The sequence below is a fragment of the Blennius ocellaris genome, assembly GCF_963422515.1.
Source record: "Blennius ocellaris genome assembly, chromosome: 4".
NCBI lineage: Eukaryota > Metazoa > Chordata > Actinopteri > Blenniiformes > Blenniidae > Blennius > Blennius ocellaris.
In genome coordinates this window covers 14,556,945-14,582,486 of record NC_137653.1, presented here as the reverse complement: position 1 = coordinate 14,582,486, position 25,542 = coordinate 14,556,945, and the positions used below count along the sequence as shown (strand labels likewise).

Genomic DNA, 25,542 nt, shown 5'->3' with positions numbered 1-25,542 from the left:
TAGTTTGAGCGTCCGTATCAGTCGTTTTATAGTTTAGACTCACCCCTGATAGCATCCGATGCGTCATCAGTCCATGCGGGTGTCGGGTGCTCTCCATTTTCTTCATGTCAATAGCGTATTCTTCTCTGCACACATGTCTGTGTGGTTTCATTACAAAATCAAGCAACAGCGCCGTCCCAAGGCCCGGCATACTAACTACATCGTTGTCCTCGTGTCCGCTGCTGCAGTGTAAACGCACTCCTTTTTTTTTTTTTTTAATGGATAGGGTGTTGTCATGTGAAACGTGGTAGTGTAAACAGGGCCTTACAGTCACAGCCCTCGATTGGCATATTCAAATCATCTTTATCAGTTTCATCTGTTCCATTTGTCTAGTAAGGCTTCAAATTCTCCTCAATTGAGTATGATTTATTTTTTTTCCCCAGGAGGGACATCATTTTTTTTCAGGCTAAATTCACAAGCCTGATGTATGCATCACAGATTCAATGTGTCCTTGTTTGCATACATCTTTAATGACTGCGAATGTGTGAAAGCGAGAAATATCCTTCTTGGTGTGCTGCTGCTTTCTCAATATCGATGTGTCTGTTGGAAAAAAAGGGTAAGAGACATTTTTGTCCCTATTTTCAGAACCTTAAAATGCCCTCAGACAGGGTCAGAAACTTGAAAACACAATTTGAGCCGAGTGTGTTGCAAATTGAGGAGCAGCGAAAATGATACGGCTCACATTTTATTCAAGTCCTCTGGCGAAATGAGCTGAGACGGATGTGTTATGTTTAGATCAGTCACATCTGTAACAACAGTCTATATTTTCAGTTTTCATGTGTTGAAAGGAAAACAAATGAAGCGCTGATCTCCTTGGTGTCATGTACAACACTGCATGGTATCCACACATTTCTTTCCTGAGAGTTTGCCTCTCCTGACGATCAAAATCACTCGAGGCAATTTCACACAGGACACGTAGAATCTGACGAACCGAAACACCAGTCGACAGCACAGTCCCACAGTAACGTATTCCCTCTGAAAATGCCCTGAAATAAACATCTGCATAATCCAGATATGTGGTCTGGTTTGGTGTAATGAATCAAGTGCATCTGGTGCCCACATTACCCTGTCCTGTAAGTATCCTCTTAAGGTCATAGACGAAGGCAGTTAAACAGCAGATGCACATGTGGGATTCTAAGCTGAAACATTTGTCATCAGAGTGTGAACGAGCGCTGTCCCGATGTTACCTTTGATTCCTTACCCGTGACTGCCAAGTCACAGACTCTGGCTTCTTATCTACTACTGCTATAATTAAATACCTTTTCACTTTATCCGGTTGCCAGCGATTGGCTGGGAGATGTGTCTCGACACAGATGGCAACTGAAACCTGATTCCTAAAATGCAGCGGCATTCAAAACGATCAGTGTTACTACAAAGCGACAGGGATTCATTGATACTGCAAAGCCACCCGGCTGCATTTACTCTCATTCTGTAGCGATTACAAATCTTGTAAGTCATGCGACAGGTCATATTTGATCTTTAGCTAATTTTTTCTTCTTCTTTTTTTTTAAATGAATCTGAAGGATTTTATACATACAAGAGAAAAGCGTAAATGACTGTTTTTCATATTTACCAAGGTAACACGAAACATGCCATATAAATAATAAGGAAACATAAAACCTTCTGTTAGATAAATAAACCCAGTCTCAGAGTGTGCTTTGATATTCCTACTGTGAGTAGGCAGACCTGATTTCCCCTCCAAATTGTGTGTCTGTTATTCAAATGAGTGCGCTGTACTTGTATGACCTTGCAGGTACTCGGAGCTGAAAAGTCCAAGTTCGCTGTGCAGTTTTGTTGAATGCGAACGCAGTTATACACTTCAGTTTCCTTTCAAGTAATTAGGTTTGTAAACACACCTTTTGTGTGTTTTTAAACGTTTGCAAACTCTACTTTATAGTTTGTTTGAAAAGATATAAAGCTCGGTCCATGTTTAATCACACACACACTGTAACCGGTATATGTCATAAAGCTCAAAGTGCCAAATGAGCTGAATTGGCACGTCTATATTCATTCTCGACGACAGAAGACCCTTTAGTGTCTGCATGCTGCCCATTGAGCAAGCTTGGTATACTGTATATCTTCTGTGTGGACAAGATCTGTGACCGGCTCGACCGTGAATCAGAATCAGCCGAGTGTCTGAAGACCACACCAGTGACATTGTTGCACTCAGCAGAACCCCAGTCTGGCACAACCCACCACACTGACAACATGAACATTGTTTGGACATCAACAGGCTAGTTGCTAAGTTACCCCCCCCCCCCCCACACACACACACACACACACACACACACACACACACACACCCCATCCCCAGCCTGTGAATTCATACTCGTTACATGTCGGGTATATAGTTTGTTTGTGTGTTCATATGGTGTTGTGTATCCATTTGTAATATGTGTGTAGGGGAGGGTGTCTTGCCTATGAGGTAAGACATGAAGTGATTTTGCATTATTCAATTTTTTGTTGTTGTTGTAATTTATTGAGTCTTCGATGTGGGAGAGCGCCCTCACATTCAAAGGCTTCGAAACACAGGTCAAAGGTCTTTCCATAAAACCCCATCTGGTCCCGTTCTGTGTGAAACGGTACACTTTTTGTGACTTGTATTTCTCAGTTTATATTGATTTCAAGCTTTGTATTTGCATTGTCAGCCTAAAATGCAGCAATATCGCAACAGCGACCACCACTATACAAGCTATTCAAGGACAACGGCACATGTTGAGGAAATTCCACCCTTTGCCTGCATTCACGAGCCCCACACACACACACACACACACACACACACACACACACACACACACACACACACACACACACACACACACACACACACACACACACACACACACACACACACACACACACACACACACTAATGGCATCAATGGAGTGGGGGTTAACCTTTGTCATCAAAGAGTTGGCTGTTGTTTAGGAGGAAGGGGAGAGAAGAGAGTGGATATGAATGGTGTGGAAAGGTTCAGGGAGTTCATGTGCGAGTGGTGAGGGTCTCGGCCATTGTGACTCCCGGTTTGGTGTCGGGGTTCAAGGTCAAAATGGCTATCTGGGGGGGGGGGACGTCAGCAAATCATGTTTGAACACCTAGACCCGGACAAAAAGAGGAAAGGCTCCAGTCAAAAAACTGTGTGGAAAAGGACGAACGTGGTCATTAAAGGTGGAAAAAAAACACACCTTTTTAAGTGAAATTGCACTTACTTTTTTTTAAATCTAAATCTGTTTTTTTTACTGAACCTGCTTGGAACATGACACATGTTTTCCATCAAATAAAGTGAACTGTGCACGGTCTGTAAAAGTAATCTCACCCAATGCCTAGTTCAAATTAAACTAACTTCAATATATGTTTATCCATGTTAGTTTTCATTCACCAACCATTCGGCAACAATGGCATTAGTTTGCATTTTCCGAGCTGGTTATTGTCAGAAATAATGAATTCTATAAAACGATTTTTTTTTTTGACATAATCAACACATAGTGCACAATAAAATGTCATATAGTGAACTCATAAAAAACGTAGCTCGGCATTTACTGTTAGCCCCAGGTTTAATTGGACTCTTAGTGTAATGAATTACATATGTCCACTTGAAATCTGGTTTCTTCTCGACAGGGAAAAACACATTTGTGTTGCACTAAATAAAAAGCAATAAAGTGAGCTATTCTCCGAGGCACCGACAAGCAAACGCTTCACGTGACAATAGTTATTTAACGCGCCTGCTGGAGAGACCACACACACACACATGCACGCACACACGCACACACACACACGCACACACACCCTTGCACTCATCAGACAATCAGTCAGGCATTCCCTGTGGTTGGAATGTGTTTTGGAAGGAGAGTGTGAAAGAGGAAGTTTTGTCGGGAGAGGCTCGAGGCGACTGGCTGACAAAAAAACAAATAAATGTCAGGAGCCGGTGTGCACAGAGAGCGTGTCTCTATTATTTTCATTGGAAAATGTAAATACACAAAACAGACACGCATGCTTGTGTGAGTGTGAGTGTAAACACACACGTGCGTGCATGCAAGACATGGGTGTAATCCTTAGATTAAAAACCAAAGTTGAACCACTTTGTTTCCTCTTAAGTGTTCATTGCTTCTGTATTTAAGTAATGACGGTGGTGATGGTAATACTGGCAACAGTAGACATACTTGTCTGGGTAATTGTAATTTATTTTATGGACAAATATTGCATTATGATACTGTTTTGCTTTCAAATGAATGAATATGGTAGCCAACATAATAAAAAAAACACCATAATTAAGTATGCTAATTTTTTTTCATTTGTTTTGGATTTGGCTTTGCTTCTTCTGAGATACACATGAACAATATAAGTTTTCAATTTTATAAACGAATGCTATAATCATTAAAGTATCTGAGAAGTGAATGGGCCCAGTAAAGTTTTTATGAAGTCTGATAAGTATGGATAAGGATCTACTTACCATGCTAGCAGACAATTAACCGTCTGCAATACATCTTTTGGCACAAAAGAGCAACAGCTTCTCTCAAGTTCACCTGAACCTTGTGGGGAAACTTTTATTCCTCCCACTTTTTGAATAATGAGTTAAAAGCTTTTTTTGCGGGGAGGGAATTATGCACCCTATGGCTGAAAGTCGTCTCAGCAGTAGATTTTGAAATAAAGCGGGAGAAAGAAAACCTGGCGATGGAGTGGGAGGAAAGTACAGAAAGGGGTGAGGATAGGGGGGAAGGGGAGTGAGAGCGCCAAGCGGATGGGGGAAGGGCTGTTTGTGCATGCCGCAAATTCCTGAGGTGTTATCAGCATTGCCCGCTCCATAATTGTTCCTTTTGAGGAGGGGAGCAAAATACAAAGAGCGTACAGCATTGTAAAGTTTCCTCTCCTCGGTTAGAGAACACAAACGGCGGGTCGAGATCTTTAAAATCTAATGCGTGACATTTGTGACTTTACTATTGTTAGAACAGGCTTGCAAGGCTGGTAGAAAAAAAAATAAATATTGAGGCTTTATCGGCACAAGCCACAAGTCTTTATAATGTGTGTTTAACTTCATGTCTTGTGATTTTGCTAAGTGAGGTGACATTTTTTTTTTTTAACTATTTGTTTGTAGATCTGAAAGCTGTTTGTATACAATCATGTTTCACCGCTTTCCAAACAAGACCACCCACACACATTTTTGACATTTAGATTAAGGTTTTATATTTAAAACTGTTTTGCAAAGTGAGATGGCAGATTACTTGAGGTGACTGATCAAAGAATTACCTGAAATATCTTTATTTGTTTACCCCCATTAAATGGCCCAAGCAAGTAGACTACCATCTACTGTTTTTTTGTTTTTTTCATGCTGGAGGGATAGACTGCTCTTTGGTCTCTCTCTCTCTCTCTCTCTCTCTCTCTCTCTCTCTCTCTCTCTCTCACACACACACACACACACACACACACACACACACACACACACACACACACACACACACACACACACACACACACACACACACACACACACACACACACACACACACACACACACACACACACACACACTAACACACACAGAACTTGATTCTAGGAAACTTTGATTGATGAGGTAATTCATCTGGCTCTGAAGCAAGGGAGGGAAGTGTGAGAGCACCAGCGAGGGGAGGAAGAAGGGGTGAGTAGAAGATGAGTGATGATGTAGGCCCTCACCATGATGTGTTTCAGAGATTGATGTGTGTGTGCAGACACCTATGGTTGCATGAAGGAAAGTTTTCAAGTTGTGGTTGTGTGAAAATACCAGATAACGCCATTGAGTCTTTAATCATTTCAGAGTTGCTATATCAAAAAAAAAAAGAAAAAGGAAAAAGTCATGTATGTGTACCACAGTGTGAGAACTAGCATTGACCTCTTTCTCCGCTTTGGGCTTCAACCTGGCTTCCATCACAGCTGCAGTAAACTGGGCGGAGGTGCATCGTGGGCCGTAGCTTGTGGATGAAAGAATGACGCATGAAATACTTGCTCCAGTCGTGACACAGTCCAGATGAATGGTGTTTTCACTTACTCCAACAATAAAATTGCCCTGGAAAGAAACTCACCAGCAGAGTAGAGAGAGAGATCCTTTAGCAGGAGAGTAATAACCAGCGGGTCTGTTATAGTCAAGATCCAATGGTTTTCTACACAATGACGTTAAAAAAAACCCCCAAAAAATCAATCTCTTCAGGAGACGAATGACTCAGTCAGTTTTCCCATCAGAGGAGGTGAAGAAGATACTCCACTGTTACATAGTGCTATTAATATTTCAGGTTATAGAGATTAAATGTATTTAAGCTCACTTACTGATACTTTGTTGAGTGTTGGTATTGGACTAAGTACTTGTTTAATATTTACCATATGAAACTGACAAAAACTGACATTATTATTGGTGGTTTGATTCTGGGTTTGGGGGAACATGTGTGTGGAGTTTCCATGTTCTCCCCTTGTGTATATTGGTTGTCTTTGGAAGGACTGGTTTCCTCCCACAATCAAAAGTGTGTTATCCAAATCAATCTTGCTAAATTTGTCATGAGTGTGTTTCTGTGTCTCTCTGTGTTTGCCCTGTGTGGACTGTACACTGCCTTTCTCCCTCGATCTAAACTGAGATGAGAGATGGTGAATGGGAGGACAATCTAATGTGGGTCTAGTGCTAAACAAAAAAGAAAAGTACATCACTAAATGGGAAATGAAAATGGCAAACAGTTGTAACTACAACAACATGATGTATTCATGTTGCGATAAATGTCAGTAGGCAGAAATATATTGGTCACTTTTTAATGGGTACAGAGTCAAACTGTATCACGGGTTTTACTCTTACAACTTCTGACCTGAAGAGAATTACCAAGCAAGGATATGATCAGGTGAACACGTTGTTCTGAAGAAATAAAAGTAAAGCATCAAATGAAAGTGTTGTGAATCCTACCGGCACTGACGAGAGCCCCAAAGCATGTCTGCTTTTGGTGTTGTGCTTCCATCTGCTGGTAGATCTTGTTAAACGGTCTTATTCTTGACCAGTTGGGAGGGATGGTGGTTCAGTGGAGCAGTGGTTCGCACTGTGCCATCACAGCAAGAGAACTCTGAACAGATACTCGCCTATACACACACACGGATGGGACCCGGAGGTGGATTTTGCATATTCAGTCGTATTCGAGACTCTTCAGTTGCCTTCGATTAAAACTGAAGAAAGCTGGTGTAGAAGAAGGATAGGTGTGGGTGGTTTATAGTTTCCACAATCCAATAATGTTTTTGTTGAAATAAAAAAACAACAACAACAAACAAAACATTATGCATTTCAGCTCTTTACCCAAATACGCGTCATTTTGAATACTTTCTTTATTTAAGTAAACAGGAAATAAAAAGGAAGCCAACAAGTTTGGAAGCAAGTAAAATTCCAGGGGTCAAATGACAACCCTTTGTAATCATCTAGAAATGCTCTGTGGGGGTGTGAGCTGCAACAAAAACATGCGCAGCCATTACACAACATGAAACGTTTCAAAAAGAAGCACTGAAAAGGCACGAGGAATAAAATAAAAAATGGAGGTTTTCACAGCTTCAACATGGACATTATATATTCGCATATAGAAATAAAGATGGGCAGAAGAACAACTGTTTTCATAATGGCAGAAGTACAGAATGAGATCAAAATTAACAATAGATTAACAACTAAACTTTTGTTGTTTAATCTTTTTTCCCCACTACCATTGATGTCTCTCCTATTTCATTTGATCCTGGTAAATGTTCAAATACCCAAACGTTGTAAAACACAGCAGCTTTGAGATCACATCTCCTCAACCTCTGATGTACCAGTAACTGGAGCATACAAATTTGACGAGAAATGTGAGGTTTATGTTTTTAGAGCTCTATTCTCTCAGGGGTTGAGAGAACAGTGCCACCTTGAGGAAAACTAGTAGGAAAATGATGTAAAATGGCTGTGTAAAAGTGTGTGTATGACACATGTGCATGCCTGTGGTTTTTGTCTGTGTGCTGGATGACGTCTAAGGACTTTATGAAGTCTACATGTTGCTTTAGTACATTTATTATAGAAGGCGTTGTACACCGGAGTCTTTCCATGCTTCTCGCTCTGTGTCTGTTCTTAGTTAAATCTGGATTGCGCAAAAAGCGTTTGGTATGAGGACATTTTTGGATTGAATCTCAGCAGTTTATAGGTTACGAATGAGTATTGTGAGACTGTTGCTATGTAAACCAAGCTGCCAGCTCTAAATTAAGCTCCTCACCTCTTGCCAAAAACACCTCAGTGCATATAAAAACATTGAAGGATGAAGATCAGAGGAAAAATAAATGGCATTCCTCATTAGATTAACACCAAACAGGCTTGTTTAAAGTGGCACATTACTTTTCTGCCTCTTAAAGTGTTAAAGCCTCATTTCAGAAAATGAGTGTGCTCCATCAAAAGAAGCGTTTTCTTCCCCATCACTTTGCAAAGAGCTAAATGCACGGCTGTAGAATAAAGTGATTAGAATGACAAGTGGCCAGAACATTGTTGTTCTAAAAAACAACTAAAACGTTCTTGCTGGTTTCTATTTGAGCTCAGACTCTTTAGGTGATAAAGGCTGATGAAAGAGATATTTATTCATGAGTCTGTAAGGTACTTGCATCGTTTTTCTTCATTAAAATGAATTGTGTTTCATTTATATATATATGTGTGTAAATTTCACTTTCTATTCTGACACAAAGGGTCTATTGTTCTACAGTTTTAGAAAATACTGTCAGTGTAGACCCACTAGGTGTCAGTGGTGTACAGCATGTTACAGACCGGTTCACGTGGCTCCAGTGGCCACACAACCTGAAATACATATGATCGATTAACAACTGGCAGGATAAGGTGAGGTAACTGTGTTTGTGTCGCACATTTCAGCCACAAGGTGAATGTAATATTTCACATAAACAAGCGTAAATCATGCTACAGTCAGTAGATTAGGGACAGTAGGACCAAGAAAGACAAAGAAAGCACTCCAATCATCTTCCATACTGCTATTTCCAACATATCTCTGGAGGTTTACGCATGGTTTACGATTGTGGGGGTGTCCAGAGAAAATCCGTGCAAAGGGAGAACATGCAAACCGTAGACTGAGAGAGATTATAGGGTCTATCATTTATTCCAAAAAAACAACAACAACATTTTCACGTATCATTTTGGTAAATGACATCAAGTTGGTTCAAACCTGAGACACACCTTTTTGTTTGTTTCTGTGTAAAGGTGAAACAGTTTTTATTTGTAAATTTATGGAACGAAAAAAACCCCAATTCAATCATAAATATATCCAGATAAAGTATTTGCTATCCTATTTTGTTTATGCTGTGTTAGATTGGGTGAACATAGGTATATGGGATAAACACTTATTTTTCAGACTCAGGAAGAAATCCCTGAAATGTGTTAATCAAAACTCTTCAAAAGAATAAAAGTCTAAAGCAAAGTAGAACAACGTGCCGCTTAAAAATAGGCTTTCTCAATCTGGATGATGATTCATACCGTCGACTTTCATATGCCAAGCATGTGATTATCGTACACTTTTGTTACATAACGTGTGGAAATAACACAGCAAGCACAATGATAAGTGTCTGTTGTTAATGTTAAGGGCTCTCAGACCCGAATGCCTTGTCCTTGGTCTTGGCCTTTTCAGTCAAGTCATTTGCCAAGGTTTTCATTATGAAGTTAGAGGGGCCTTTGCTTTGAACGTCTCAGTATACATATTTCCACAACAACAGCGACATCTGCTAGACAGACATCCCACAAGCCCTTTATCGTAAACAAACTGTTCATCCAGCCCCGTTTCAGTTTGAAATTCACTCTTTGAAGTTACAAACATGATGAAGTCACAGTCATTAAATTAAACTGTATACAAGACATGTACATAAATGATTCTATATTTTTTTTGTATGACACACTTCATAGAGCTGTATAATGTCTAATCGAATGAAGTGACTGTATTTTTAAATATTTGACTCCTAACCTTATTCTCCTTGGTGTCGACATTGGCCCTCAGAGAGGTGGCAGACCCCTTCACAAATGTCTGCTTTACCAAAAAAAAAACATTCCAGTGAAACCAACACTGGTGGGCCACACCCTCTCCGATCAACATTTCCCAGGTCGAGCTGTCTGAAACATGATATATTATGGTTTTCTTTAATTTATTGAGTATGCCATTCACTCTGCTAAGTCAACTGTGAAGTAGGAGTTCATTATCAAACTTTAACTTTGGTGTGACCTGCAGGAACAAGCAGTTTGCACACGATGGATGTAAAGTGACAGTGAAGCCAAAAGAGCATTAGTCCCCTGGAGAACCTGCAGACAACTGACTATCACCCGCTGCACCGGCAAACCTTGAACAATAGGCCGGATAAACATCTCTATTCGAGACTTAAATCAACAAAACATCTGAGAAATTTTCTGTTCATTGCCATGTTTCTCCAATGCATCTTATCAACAAGTGTTTTCTGTGATTGGGGAAAGAAAACCAGAAAAAAAACAACCTTTTATGAATGTTTGTTTGCACTCTTACCTCCCGCAGGCTGGTGAAGGTTCAAATCGTCTCCTATCATATTGACAACCATCAATAAGTGAATGACATTGTCACATTGTCCACTGAGCAACAAAAGAAAGACAAAATATCACTTTTGTACTTTTAAAACAAATTAATTGTTTACCAGGTCCAATCTGGCAACTTGTGGTAATTTTGTCAAAGTCTTATTATTATGTTGGTTTTTTTTTTTTGTTTTTTTTAGTTTGACCAATAATTGTGATATTTTTATCCTTGTCAGAAACAGTTTCATTTCTAATGACAGCAAAAATATATATATTTATATAAATAAATAAAAATGCATCCTTTCCCTATCAAAGTCACAGAGAGCAAGTGAAAGGAATCAGTGCAGCATGGGATGCAATAGGATTACAGTCACCCATTAATATGAGATGTCTCATTTCAGGGATCACCTCCTACAGTGTCCTCATCCTTGAATTATATGCATCATAATGGTTTTACAAGGTGATATAGATGCTCCTCCAAATGTCATTAAAGGCGAGCTCTCCAGTCCAGTGGAGGCCAAATTCACAAGGGGATTGACTTGGGGACCAAATGAATCCAATTTACAGCCACTCATAATGTCCCATTAACAACTCATCTATCATTTAGATTCCATCAATCAACCACAATCACCATATCACTGTGCAGGATCAAAAAAAATAAATAGGGATTGAGGACGGGTATGAAGGTAGAAAGAAGATGCGGTTTTAGCTTCACTTTAAATTGTATTTTAATGGTACATATTTATTTTTGGTCGAATGTGAATTCATTTGTTTTGTTGACTTTGTGAATTTCTTCTAAGTGCAAAAAAGTCTGGAGTTATTGTTCATCCATCCATCCATCCATCCATCCATCCATCCATCCATCCTCTATAATCCATAATCCTGTGCATGGTCTTGTGGCACTGGAACCAATCCCATTTTATGGGCAAGGCCCATAATCAATTTATATCCGTTTTTCGTTTTTCTATTTTTAGATATCAGTAATGAAGTGATGAATATTTAAGTAACTTGCTTTAGTGTGCTTATAAAACTTTTTAAACTGTGCTGGCTGATTTCATTCTTGTTTGATGGAGCAATTTCTTCATTTGGAGTGCAGTTTCATTTTCCCCTCACTTATTATGGTTTATATGGACCGAAAACAGGGAGAGAGCTTCCAGAACCACCGGGGCAGGACACGGCTAATTTAGGCCTTGTGATTATTTGAAAAACAAGTCAAGTTGATACACTAATTTTGTCTTAAACTCTGCTCTGTAAAGAAACACAAGCACCATTAGAGCAACTCAGTAAATGAGGAAGAAAAGTACTTGAAAGTGATGACAAACTAAAAGAGTAAATGGTGGACGAATTCAATGAAAGTGACTTTGTGGGTGTGAAAGTCTGGAGGAGGTGGGGAGACATGGGAAGGGAATGGGGGGAGAGAGGGGAGGGGGACAAATGAGGTATGGGGGGGGTTGGTGGCAGAAAGAGGGGACATATTGGCAAATGGTGAAAGATGGGGGAGACAGAGGGAGACGGGTGTGGGGGGTAGATGGGGAGATATGGGAGAAACAGAAGGTAGAGAGGGGGAGAAAGTTGAAGACAGGAGATAGAGGGAAGAGGCGGGGGGGGGGTACACATGAGACAGGGGGAGATGGGGGGAGACAGGAGGAGACGGTGACAAGGGGAGAAAAGAAGATTGGGGGGGAAATAGAGGGGAAATGATAGGCCGACATGTGGGGTGGATAGAGGGGAGACACATGGAGATGAGCGGCGCAGGGGGGAGACGGGGGAGATAGAGGGGATAGACAGGGGGAGGGTGGTGGGGCAATGGGAGGAGGGGGGGCAGAGGGAGACAGAGAGACAGGGGGAAATAGAAGGGAAACGGGAGGGGAGACAGTGGGGAGGCAGGTGGAGGGAGGGAGGAGGGAGGAGGGGGGGGGGGGGTGTACAGGGGGAGACAAGGGGGAGGGCCAGCTGAGCCGCTGATGTTGCGACGTCACTCAGCCCGCTGACTGACTGACTGACTGGCTGGACTCCGGCTTCAGGCTCAATCTGTGTCCGACAGCAGCAGCAGAGGAGGCGGGGAGGAGAGCAGCGTTTGATCCACGTCTTCATTCTCTCCCCCCCACCCCACCACCACCAACAACAACACCACCCCCCCGTGGCTTCTTCACCGGGGCAGCGAGAACAAAAGACGGGGCGACTGCATGGTTCCAGACGGCAGCTCTCCCCTCTTGTCGCCTGGGAGCAGGGCTAGCTTGATGCTCGGTCCAGCCTGCTAGCAGCCTTTGTGGAGGGCTGTCCCTGCATCCGAGGAGCCGCTGAGCAAAGCAAGCCGGGGGCTGCGAGGAGCTCGGCTTTCCCCTCCGCCGTTGACAGTCTGCGGATTGGACTTTGCGAGAGTGGGCAGACAGCAGCAGCTCCACTGCGCCCCAAAGAAAGCGGATTTTCCAGCGAGGAGGGCATCATCATCATCATCATCACCATCACCACCACCATCATCATCATCATCCTCATCATCCTCATCGCCGGGCACGGTTACACGTCGTCGCCTGTCTGCAACCTCCGAAGCCTGACAGGACCAAGAGGCGATTGATGACTAATATCCTGAAGAGATAGACCATGTTGCACATCGCGGCCAACACGTTGGCAGTGGGATTGCTTTTCTTAGGATTCTTGCACAGTTTGGAAGTAATCGCTCCAGCCAGGGCTGTTGATGGTAAGCTGAATCAAAAGAAAAATAAATCTGAGTCTCGTCCACAACGACAATGAATGTGCATGCTGGTTAACACGGGATTTCTGCTGTTCTGTGCCCGCATGCATTTGAGAGTAGACGGTGAACCCCCCCCCTACCCCCCCTCCCTCATCTCCTCCCCCGAGGAACGACTGCTCGATTGAGTGAAGCAACGTGGAGGGGATGAAACCGTGGCGAGACAATTAAATGGCTCTTTTGTTTCTGCGTCTCTCCCCTCGAAACATGTGAATATTTGCAGGCATCACAGCAGCGATTGCACGTTTCTGTTTCTCTGCCACCCTCTATGGGTACCAGCATCCACGCGCGTTCCCACTGACACGCAGTGATGGAACTGCAGCATAGGCCCCCCTCATACCTGCTCGTGCCACATGTTTTACAGGTCATTCATATGTGTGGCACCTCATGGATAGTCCATGGTGATGTCTGAAATGTGACACCGTGCAGCTTTATGAAAAGCTCGGCTTTAGTCACTTCAACATTGTTTTGTTGTTGTTGTTTTTCCTGAGAAATGATGGAAAGGTGCCGAGCTCTCTTCAGCCATGTCACACTTTTATTCCAATAATATTGCATGTGTGTGTGTGTGTGTGTGTGTGTGTGTGTGTGTGTGTGTGTGTGTGTGTGTGTGTGTGTGTGTGTGTGTGTGTGTGTGTGTGTGTGTGTGTTTTCTGGGGTACACTTTTAACACACACTTATTCAGCCCGAACGATGCTCTATCATTTAGTTTCCGCCGAATCGAACAGCTGAGCTTTGCTGCATTCAACAGGCAACTGTAATACTGCAGGGTTGTTGTGCAGCACTGTGATTATTGCGCTTTTCCCTGCGCCCGAGCTGTACCAGCTTGGAACAGTCCTACTGCGATCTGTGGGCTGATAGAGAGCACTTCAAAACAGCTCCCCCTGCGACCTTGTGAGCACACACCTTCACAGACGGGAACAACTTCTGGAAACTATTAAGCCTCACAGTACCACTCTTGTGTTTCTGATTCCGAGAGCAAAAAATAGTGTTACGAAAGAGGCGATCATGCGAACAGGATCTGCTGCATTCTTTGTAAATGTGAGGCTCGTATTTGAAAGATCTCTGTGAGTGGAGAGTATAGATAATTCTACGGGAGTGTTAAGTAGCAGCATTAATTAGTGTAAAGTTAATCAAGGTTTTAAATGTGACATTTCATTAAATGTACAAGGGCTTCACCAGCGTGTCTGATTAAAGCCGAAGGCTGCGTTAAGTTAGATCCAGCATCAAGCCATAAATGCCTCTTATGCCTTTGAAGTCATCTTGTTTCACTTGGCAACCCAACGCTGTGAGGTTCTTCAGAAGCAAGATCCTCATAAATTACCACCTTGAATATAGAGTTGGATGGCCTGCAGTCACCTGCTCTCCCTCCCGATCCCATAGCCACAGCTGAGGAAGCCTGCCATTTAACAGTTTCCACTTTGACCTCCAGTCAGTGTTTTAGTGAAATCTGCCACCCTCAGAGTAGCTTTGCCTTGACTTGATGAGTCAGCCTTGTGGAGATTGTGTGACATTGCCCAAACTTGGCTTTACTTAATAATCCCCTGGGACCCAGAGGCTTCTGTGTGTGACTGTTACTCCAAAAAAAAAAAAAAAAGGCACTGAAATTTGTTTACATGACTTACTTTAATCACTTAGAGGGAACATATGAAGCATATTTCCAACTGGATAAACATTTTAGTTGTATGTAAAGAAAGATCAATGTATGCAGGTTCGGCAATCATCTGTGAATTAATCATTCATGCCAGTTCAACACGGCCAGCATTTTGCTTGTTTTTGCGGGGAGTGACGCTGCATTATTCCCTTTCAAGATAGCTAAATTGCTTTCCAACCACTTTGCTTGCTTCTTTTATTTTTAGGATCCTTTGAACCACATATGCTGCTAGTAAACATTTTTTTTTTCAGAATTGCCTTCAATCTTTTTTCCATTTTTCCGACCTCCAAAGGTTTGTCTCCCATTTCTGTGGCCATTGTGAAGGCCCTGGGGCACTGACAAACCCCAAGTTTAATTGGGTCTTTACTGCTCTTTGTTTCCCAGAAGAGACCTGCGTTGAACAGTCTTAACTTGTTCAGAGAGCTCTGCTAATTGGGAACCCGGTAGAAAAGGCCCTAATGAAAGAATTCACGTCGTTTCACTCCATGAAAGTAAAAAGAGATCACTGGCCCCTTACAAATGGACACTGTTGTCGGCCAAGTGCTTCAGGCGTAAATATCTTCCATGGAAAACAGAAATGCAGAAGTGTGTTTGGGATCCGGTCGGTCGTTCCTCCTCAAATTGTTTCCTTTTATGTCATCCCTCCTGCTTTAAATGTGAAACCTCTTCATTTTAACCACATCCTTAATGAGAAAAGTGGCACAGGCTCCTTCCGTCTTAATTAACTACCCATACAGTGGTTCGACTCCTGCCGTTTTCTTTCCCCCCATGTGGACGTCTCTGCTGTAGCATTTGGTGAATGCTTTTAAAAGAAGCCTAGCATTTGGCTATTAGTGGGGGGGGGGGGAGTGCTGCCATCACAATGACGTCCGCAGGACCAAAAGGTTACCGCTTTACTATTTACTGACATCTGAGGACAATATAAGCATTTGTTAGGACCTTGTTGGCTTCAACCTTTTGTTATCTATGAAGTGTTTAGATTTACAACAGTTGTAAACAACTGTGCAACTTGCAAATAACAAGTACAAAGGAGATACAAGTGTGACAGAAATATGGAGCTGAGATTAGTTAATAGGTCAAAACCTAAATACTTTATATGACACACGTAAACTCGCAGTGACCGCATAACTGAACTGCTTATCTTAGGGGGGGGGAACAACTCAGAGGTTCCATAAAACTCATTCACATTACTGTGCCTTTTTTTTTTTTTTATGTGGCTGAACAGTAGTAATTAAATTCTATTCTTTTGTGTGATTAAATTCCCAACGGACACAAGTCTTGAGATTAAATCCCCCCCCCCCCCCCCCCCCCCCACAATACAAGGTTTTTATGCATAATCTAAAATCTAAGTGCTTTAAGGTATGATTTGCAAAGGCCACGGTAAGATACGTCTCAGAAAATATGAGCTCCTTGAAATGTAAATTAAAAAAAAAAAAAGTGGTGGTTTGGAAGTCATGTTTCTTCTCATTCTTGCTGAGAGCGAGATTCAAGGTTCAACGCCGCTCTCGTCCGTGTAATTCCAATATGGTTATGCTTTGCATAAAGATTAGACACAGCTACCCAGCAGGTGTCAAAATTGGCCCATCAGTATTTCTGAGGCGACCCGCAGAGAAACCGTGAGGTCATGGCTTCTGATTTAACACAGATCCTCTACATATATCACAGTATTGCTGCATTTATACTTTGGTTTTTGTTCAGTCAATAAGGATTTTCATCCAAATTAATGAACCAAAGAGATGCTGGAAGACTGGTTTCATTAGCTTTGAACAAAGCACTGCTCTCGCTGTGCCGCGTGTGTGCTACGCTAAGCTAACTGCCTCCTGGGGCTCATTCATATTGAATGGGCGAATATGAGTGTGTATTTCAGCATGTGAGACGGAAGCGTGTATTTAAAATTTTTTTTTTTTTTGCAAGACGTCTGTGACGTTTGTTCATCTCATATCACAAGATAAACATCAATTCTGTATCGCTAAATTCAAACAGGTTTTTCAAAAGTTCAGCTCTGCTCTTGATGCACTGATCTGGGCACAAGTTGGGCAAACTTGTCAGGACAGCTCAGTGACCCACTTTAGACCCAGTGATTGAGATACGCTATCTTGATGGAGCTATTTAGGGATAGAAGAGAGGGCACTGCCTTTTGGAGTCTCTTTGGAAAAATGTATGAAGAGGACACCACTTCTGAGAATAGAATTAACCTAGAACTTCTGTTTATTCAGAAAACATTATCCAGCAACTCTTTACCCCACTGCCATCAATATATGAAACTATTACTCACTGGTCAATGCAGGCTTAGTAAAAACAAAACAAACAAACAACAAAGCAGGCCATCTCATTAATTTCTAGTACAGATAAAATGTGTTCCCTTGGAGTCCCTTGTCTTATTCGCCACTTATTGGTTCTTGAGGGCATGTTGACAGAAGTCCAGCCTACATGATAACTAAACAGTTAACGTTCAATTATCACCACAAACTTCAGTTAAATCTGAAAGTTCCTATTTGTGCATCATGGAAACAGTAGAAATTGTAACCTCCAGCTGAACCCTTCTTCCCAGTCTCTGCTTTCCTTGTCTTTAATCACATTAAAACAACCCAACACGCCATGTTTTTGTTATTGATGGGTCAATCTGATGTCTGAGCAAAACGCTAATTCTGGTTAAAATTCTCTCTTAATCGTTGTGTTTATTGTTTCTGCAACCCGTGTGTTTTTCCATCACGTAGCCTAAACTCGCTTCCTCTATTTATATGAATGGTGAGGACTTCAGTTTTCTTCCGGCACAGTCTTTGTGGGTGGAGCTGCAGTCACAGTCTACAAGTGTATGACCCAAAGTTAGAATACGAATTAACTGCAATATTTACAACTCGAAACCTGCAATCATTATTGTGTTGTACAGTGTCCTGGAAATGTAAAACACTACCAAATTCCAAAAGCAAATCAATAAAACACAACAGAATGGAGAATACACTCCATAATCCCCCCCCCCCCCAAAAAAAAAACCAACCCATTCACAATCGAGAAAACACCATAAAATCGCTAAAACACGAGAAAATTCAGAAAACACAACCGTCGTCACTGATTGTAGGTGATCATCAGAAACTTTAACACGAAACTATGTGTGAAGCAGGACAGCAAACAGCCCTTCAGCCCACGTTTGACCTTTCATAACAACCCATTTCTCAAGATCAAAAACCTGGCGCCCCACATCTTTCGCACAAGGCTGCAAAAATTCAAACCTTATGTAACCATGTTAGTTCAAAGAGAGGTGCTACAAAGATAATGTCGTTGTCTGTTGCCATTCAGTGAGTTGTGGTATGTTTTTTGGACGTCATTGATAATACTGTGTTGTTGATTCCCAAAATCCTGCATAAATCCTAAGATACTGGGAGTAACCACCGAGTCACATAAGCCCGAGGCAGTTTTGGGGTCACTTCGGGTTGATTTTTGTTGACCCTTTTGCATCAACATGAAAAAAAATAAATAAAATTGGATGTAAGTCAGTTATGTGTGTCAGTCCGAAAGGATTATTTGTGTTGATGACTCTTGTACCAAGCTGAGGCCCTGATACATATGCTCGCCTGCTTTTCAGGTTATGAAATGCGTGATGTAGGCCAGGAGCTGTAATTTTGCCAAAGGATCTATTATCGCATGTGTATTTATTTATGCTAATGTTCTCTGTTCCCTGTTCAGTTCCAGCTCAACTTTTTTTTTTTTTTTTTTAACATATCCAGTTTTGGCTTTTCCACAGATCAGAAGTAAAGTAAACTTCAGTCTATTTTCTGCATCACGCCAAAAACAAATACATCCAGTCACATTCACTGAAGCAATTCCCAGAGGAGTTTTCTTTTATGACATCCAATTTTTTTTCTGTGGACAAATGTGTGACAGAGCAGCTTCACAATGTTTGTGATTCCAGTCCTTTAAACTCGACAAACAGACCTGTTTCTTCGCTACAGCCTCCGCCGGTTATCATCGATAACAAAAGTACCTGCAGCTCCATTTCAGTGAACCTTTCCTGTTATCCACACAAATAATACATCCACAGAGACACATGCTCATTTGCAATCAGCACCAAGGTTCATTCATTCCATATTATTTCCAAACATTTAATCCAAAACACAAAGTCCCCAGCCAAACCTTAACATAAGTCTAATTGTAGCTCTAATCCTTAAAGCAGGCCCTCGCTGTTCACCCTGGCAAAAATCTCTTCACATGACGTTTTATTGGACCCACAAATAGCATTTCTACCTTCAGCCTGAACAAATGTGAATGACAAGTATTTATAGGTCAATACTTTTTGGAGATTTGAATGTGATATCACCATTAATACCTTTTTTTTTTTTTTTCCTTTTCTACCAGTATAATGAATTTAAGTACAATACTGATAACAATCATTCAATCTAAGTAGTTATCTAATGATTTTATTTGCTGACTTGTCAATGATTATTTCTCCAAGACTAGTTAAATAGCATGGCCCATATCATGTAGAACTTGTAGAACTCATTGTATTACCTCATGTGTATTACCACCCATTTTATTGGTTCAATTGTCAGTGACAACCACCTACATTTATGTGAAGGAAAAGTAAAAAAAAAAAAAATCCTGAAAAGTTTTTATGAAGTTGATACGGTACATCACATCTAATTTCTTATTTTCGTCTGTTGACTAAAATCTACATACCCTGTAACTTTTCTATGTTGGGGCAACAACTGCTGGTGGTTGGCATGCATATTTCAAATAAATATATTACAGTGGGATCAATCTTCTTGCCTCTCTACTGGCAATCAAATGACTATTTCCAAAAAGGTTCAATGCTACACATTTAGCATTCAAAATACTTACAATTGCAACACTTTTCAAATGTAAGCCTGCATAAAGTGATATGTAAAATTCAGTGAACAGGGTTTGGCTTCTAGCATATCAAATGTCTTGCTGAAGATTTCATCACCTTGAAATCACAGTGACTTGCCGGCCTAATCAGCAGTTAAAAGGTGTCATGGTTGCTTCAGCACATAACAAATGTGCGAGAATATTCTAGAGAATCAAGTCCTGCTACATTGAGCTAATGCGTCACACTGAGACTTGAAATTTGTACTGGTCTTATGAAAATGCACTGAAGAATTCATATAATCTTCTTTAATATGTTTCCCTCTGCAGCATACTAAGCAGGCTTAATTGTCATTTCTCCCCCTCTGCTGCTGACATACAGCGTGCGCTCTAGTGGCGGTACAGCAAAGGGATTTGTCCAAACTGACTAAGTTGATAATGCTGGATCACACCTTGTGGTTTTCTCTTTTGCGCTCACTCCACCACCGAGTTCGATTTAATCCTTAAGTGGAAGTGAAAGAGGTCACAGCCTTCTCCCTCTGAGCTTCAGCGCCGAGGCTACAACAAATAGCAGTCATGGTTGATTACGACTCCAAGGTTGAGACATGGCGAAATCTCAGCCAGACATCCAAATAGCTCTTAATTAAGTTCACATTTGATTACTCTGCTTCACCTAAGAGGTCCTGCCTCGCAGTACCTCAAAGGCTTTTGAGTTTTTGCTCTGATTTGACCTGTTAAAAAAATAAAAAATTAAATCCCAAACTTCACTTGGCTGGACTGTGTTGTCCTGCATGACGAAGCACCATTTAACTTGGCAACCATCATCAGACATGAGCACATTCCTGATGTTACTTCTCCTCAACCCCAAGTGCCTGCATAACACACAATTACATAGCCGACACACAAAAACAGACTGTAATGAGGGCGCACAAAGCATTTTGTAATCCACAGCTGAGTGAACGCGGATTCAGAATTTTTCGTCGTTTCGCATGGAAACGATTAATTTCAGCTGTGTGAGGGATAGTTCAATGCTTGTTTGTGTTTATTTATATTTGGTTTACACTTTTAATTATCTTCTGTCACTTTTCGGTCTGAGCAAGGAGCTCCTCTATGCTCGGCCGGAAAGTTTTATTTAAGAGGCACAGCTGGGGCTCTCTCTCTCTCTCTTTGTGTTTGTAACATGACAAGTTGGAAAACTTTTTCTCCCTCCCTCTTCCTTCCCTCGCTCTCTTCCATTACAAAATCTTGAAGTGTTCGTAGCTCGACTGTGGAGGTGGATAAAGAGGTTGCGAGCCTCAGTCAGACCAATACTCTTACATCATGTTTGGTGCGTGGCAGAACCTCCTCAGGCCAAATCAATAGGGACCAAAACAAACCCCTATTCTTTCTTTCTTTCTTTCTTTCTTTCTTTTCTTTCTTTCTTTCTTTCTTTCTCTCTTTCTTTCTTTCTTTCTTTTTCTTTCTTTCTTTCTTTCTTTCTTTCTTTCTTTCTTTCTTTCTTTCATTCTTTCTTTCTTTCTTTCTCTCTCCACATCAGTTCATCTCAATACTTTTCTTTTGTATTTCTAAAACAAATGAAATTTCAGTTTCCATTTGAGATTTCCTGTCAAGGTAGAGATGGCGCTGTGCCATCCAAGTTGTTTATAATTAAACCCCCTGCAGCATTTGTGGTGTTTTATTTTGTCGCAGTCTGCCAAGATATTTAGTTATGAGTGCACGTTAAACTGGCTTTGTCTTTTAAGTTTGTGGCTCTGAGCTAAAGTGCAAATCGAGCTTTTGCCAAGTGGGCGTCACTGTCGAGATTGATTACACAGGATTCAGGTTTTTTTTTAATACTGCTTTTTATACATACAACCCTCCTTCTCCTAAATATTTGAAAACTATACGATGCTTCATCAGGTTGAGAAGCAAAAAAAAAAAAAAGATCCTGAATATATATATATATATATATATATATATATATATATATATATATATATATATATATATATATATATATATATATATATATATATATATATATATATATTCAGGACCTCAGCACCCTTCTTCCCCTCCTCTTTGAAAAACTGTCAGAGTGTTTTATGTGTGTGAGTACACACTATCTTCAGTAGACTAAACTAGAGCCTTTTTTTTTCTCCTGTGGTGCTTTTCAACACTCCCTGTAAGTGTTTTAAATAACTTCACTATGCATTTGCTTCAGCCAAGACACCCACCTGGTGCTTCTCGTGCTGCCTGCCAGCCTTATTATTCAGAAGTTTGGGATGAATCAGTACCAGAAGCGAAGACTCGATCTGCATCGAGAAAGGATCACCCCCTCAGATCAGAGGAGCTGCAGCCTGAGGGAGTTTAGACATTTCTGTGTAGTAAAGGAAAGCGGCTGCTGTCACGTAAACGCAACAACTCAATGCAAGCAGAAGACACTCTTGGGAAAGTATTCCCCTGTTGTGTATGTTATAGTGAAGTACGAAAAGGTACACACAGAAAAGCCCACACCCGTCACCTCATTGAGCCACATGGGTGTGAAGGGTTCCACATGACAAAATAGATTTTGCATTGCAAAATTGCCCATCATATCACAATAATGGTGTTTAGCCAAACCGGTATTTGGTTCTTTTGTTTGTTTTTAAGCTGTGCTAATGTGGCAGCTCCAGGTGTGGCAGCATTATTTGATTAGTCATTTTGGTACTTTGGTGCAGACTGAAAAGTCTCAATGACTGTTCGGTGGATTGCCATAAAGCTTTATTGCGCACGTTGACGACTCTCTGATTTTCCCCTGTGTGCTGCCATCAAACTGATATTTGGTTAAAGATGCATTTGACAGTTCTACCGTTGTATATTTTCACTTTACTGCTCTCATAGCACATTTAAATTCAGTCACATTTGTTTAAACGGGGCTGGCAGCCGCACTGTTGTGTGCTCGTGAGCCGTCTTGAAGCAGCCCATGTCACGAAAGTTTAAAGTTTGAAATTTGATTTGTTACATTATTTTAGGGAAAATAAGAATGCATTTGGCTTTTCGCTTTTACATGGGGTTTCTACATCAACTTACCACGACTTGCATCACTACTTTTTTTTTTTTTTTTTTTTCTTAGCCAGAAGCTCTTTCGACTGCATCTTCAATAACAGCCCCTCTCCTCCACACTCAAGGTCAAGGCTTGACACCAGGGGGATGCTATAATACATCAGCAATGATGGAATAAGTAAATATACTTGTCGGCACAAGAAGTGACACTTTTCTTCAAATGTCCTTGACTTGAAGATGCTGAGTCTAAATTTGACTTTAACATCTTTTTTTTCTGGGGTGATTGTGTCTTATATTTAGCTTTCCCAGGTACTTCTAACATAAACAAGATGATTATTCTTGGCAACATCACAGATATATTTTGACTTCCAGGGTTGGCCCAGCAACACAAGGACGCATCACGGTTAAGTGCTTATTCTATGCAGATAGTAACGAAGAAGAAGAAGAAAAAAAAAAAGCAACCAAACAAACCAAATTATTCTTTAGATTTATTTCCCATTTATTATTCTCTCCAACTTTTACATGGATCTTCTCACCTTGGTGTCTTGGTGTTAATCAGCAAATATTAGCTCGCAGGGACACCAAACTAAGACGGTGAACTTGGTCAACATTACACCTACCCCACATCAGTGTGTGGGATTATTCAAGCCAGCAGATGCTCGGTAACACCCGAGGCAAAGTTCAGCCTCGCAGGTCTTCTGTTGTGCTTGTTAACTCTTCGTTACGTTGGTGGGCTAACAGTGAGAAGTGTAACACTTAAGTTATTTGAACAACAGCAGCACTGCAGCCACACATTGTGCTGCTCTGCTTGTTGTTGTCCTGTTGAAAGAAAGTCTCTCTGTGTGATACTTTACACAGCCAGCTTCGTATTGCTCAAGTTCCATTTCAGCGCCACAGTCCTTTAAATTCGCTTTCCCAATCAACTGCTGTTGAGTGGCCTGTGATGAAGCAGCAGTCCCAGTGTCTGCTGGAGCTTTGTAGTGCCCTGGTTGATCTCAGAGGGCAGGCCTCCAGCCTATTTATAGCTCTGCTGTGGGTGTCAGAGGAAATGGTGCTGTGTGTGTGTGTGTGTGGGGGGGGGGGGGGGGGGGGGGGGGGGGTGGCGAGGCTTGTGTTTTCCTTAAGGAGAGAACTACTCTTCCTCACCAGACTGAGCTCATCTTGAAGAACTCGTCGGGCAATGGTTTTGTAATCCATCCCAAATGGCGATGACCCAAAGCATTTTCATACAGCCTCTGCTTTAGTAAACACACAGACAGCTCATTGATAGCATGTGTGACATTCCTCCATCCTATCCCAATATCCAAGCCCAGCCCTGTCTCTCAGATCTTCCAGTCCCTCCGGAGCTGAGTGAGAGATAGAGAGAGAGAGAGAGAGAGAACTCTGCCTTCTATAAGCTCTACTTCATTATCACTCCCCATTTGCTCTCAGTGCACCAGTCAAAGTCGTTTTTGTCATTATATGTCCACAAACCTCTTTAGATACTTCGCTTGCTTTGCAGAAGACATGAATCACAGGTGTCTCCACAGACTGTGTAGTTTTGCCTATCTCGAAATGCAAATATGCTAAAACAAACAATGATTATTTATCAGGCAAGTTTTATTTGCAGTTCACCATATATTTAACTTGTTCAGTAAAACAAATGTTGTACCTCACAAGTGAGAGTAAGTTCACTTGATTAAGGCATCTTTTTCATTGGCTTGAATTTATTATGCAAAACAATTTCAAGAAGAGTTTTCATAAAACAATTATAATAATTACAGCTTGTCTATGTATACCTTCCGATGGACAAAAACGCAAATGATCACTCATCCTTTCGGGATTAATCCATAGCGTTGAAAATAATGTGTGAGATGGAAGGTGAACTATGTAGTTTGGGTTCAATAGACTGCAGTCTGACTTTAATGGTGTATCTGAACGTGGCCTCCTTTTGCCTCCCTCCACTTATTCCAGCATGGTTTCACCTTTAACTCGCTGACCTCTTGACCTACTTCCTCTGCTCCCTGATATCTTCCTGTCAGCAGCAGCTTATGAGGCTGGTGTCTGGGCAGGGTGCAAACTCCTCCCACGGCCGTTATTGGAAGTGGAGTTAACGTAACGTACGTTTCGGCACGTCGAGCTGGAGCATGTCGGCATCTAAATAAACAATAAACAATAGAGACACCGCAGCGTGCTATGGCTGGTGTTGATACCTCAAAACAAACAAACATGCTCGCACGCACCAAAGAAGAAGGATGAGAGGCAAAGAGGAAACGCGTTAACACAAGCCTGGTTGCATTTCATGAATAATTCAAAACCTGTGTGACTTCTGAGAGAGAGAGAGAGAGAGAGAGAGAGAAGACACCCATCTACCCCCACACACACACACACACACACACACACACACACACACACACACACACACACACACACGCACGCACACACACACACACACACTGATTGCAGCGACACTGAGAGCAGGATCAGTGGGGAGTGTGTGAAAGTGTGCAGGAATATGTCAGGTTGAATTCACGCTATTTAGGTTGAGCCCCATTTCAAGACTCCTTTCACTGCTGGAGTTTGAGGCGAGCTTTACATGTAAATACAGTCATCCTGTTTATCCTGCTTCATCCCATCATCCACCCCCTTTTAATCCCGTGCATCCCGTTTTATCAAGCTATAAACCTAAATAATCGTGAATTGTACTGCTGACGTTGTCATTTTCCCTCATGGCCACATAT

At 41.5% G+C, this 25,542-nt stretch overlaps 1 protein-coding gene across 1 annotated transcript in view; it reads left to right on the top strand.

The window, feature by feature from the left end:
- The first annotated feature begins 12,687 nt into the window (after positions 1 to 12,687).
- Positions 12,688 to 25,542, top strand: part of LOC308129298 (low-density lipoprotein receptor-related protein 1-like) — an 88,413-nt gene continuing 75,558 nt past the window's right edge. The window contains exon 1 of the mRNA XM_080495177.1: positions 12,688 to 13,275. Within this exon, the coding sequence (XP_080351303.1) occupies positions 13,179 to 13,275 (97 nt within the window). The 5' untranslated portion in view covers positions 12,688 to 13,178. The remainder of the gene's footprint in view (positions 13,276 to 25,542) is intronic.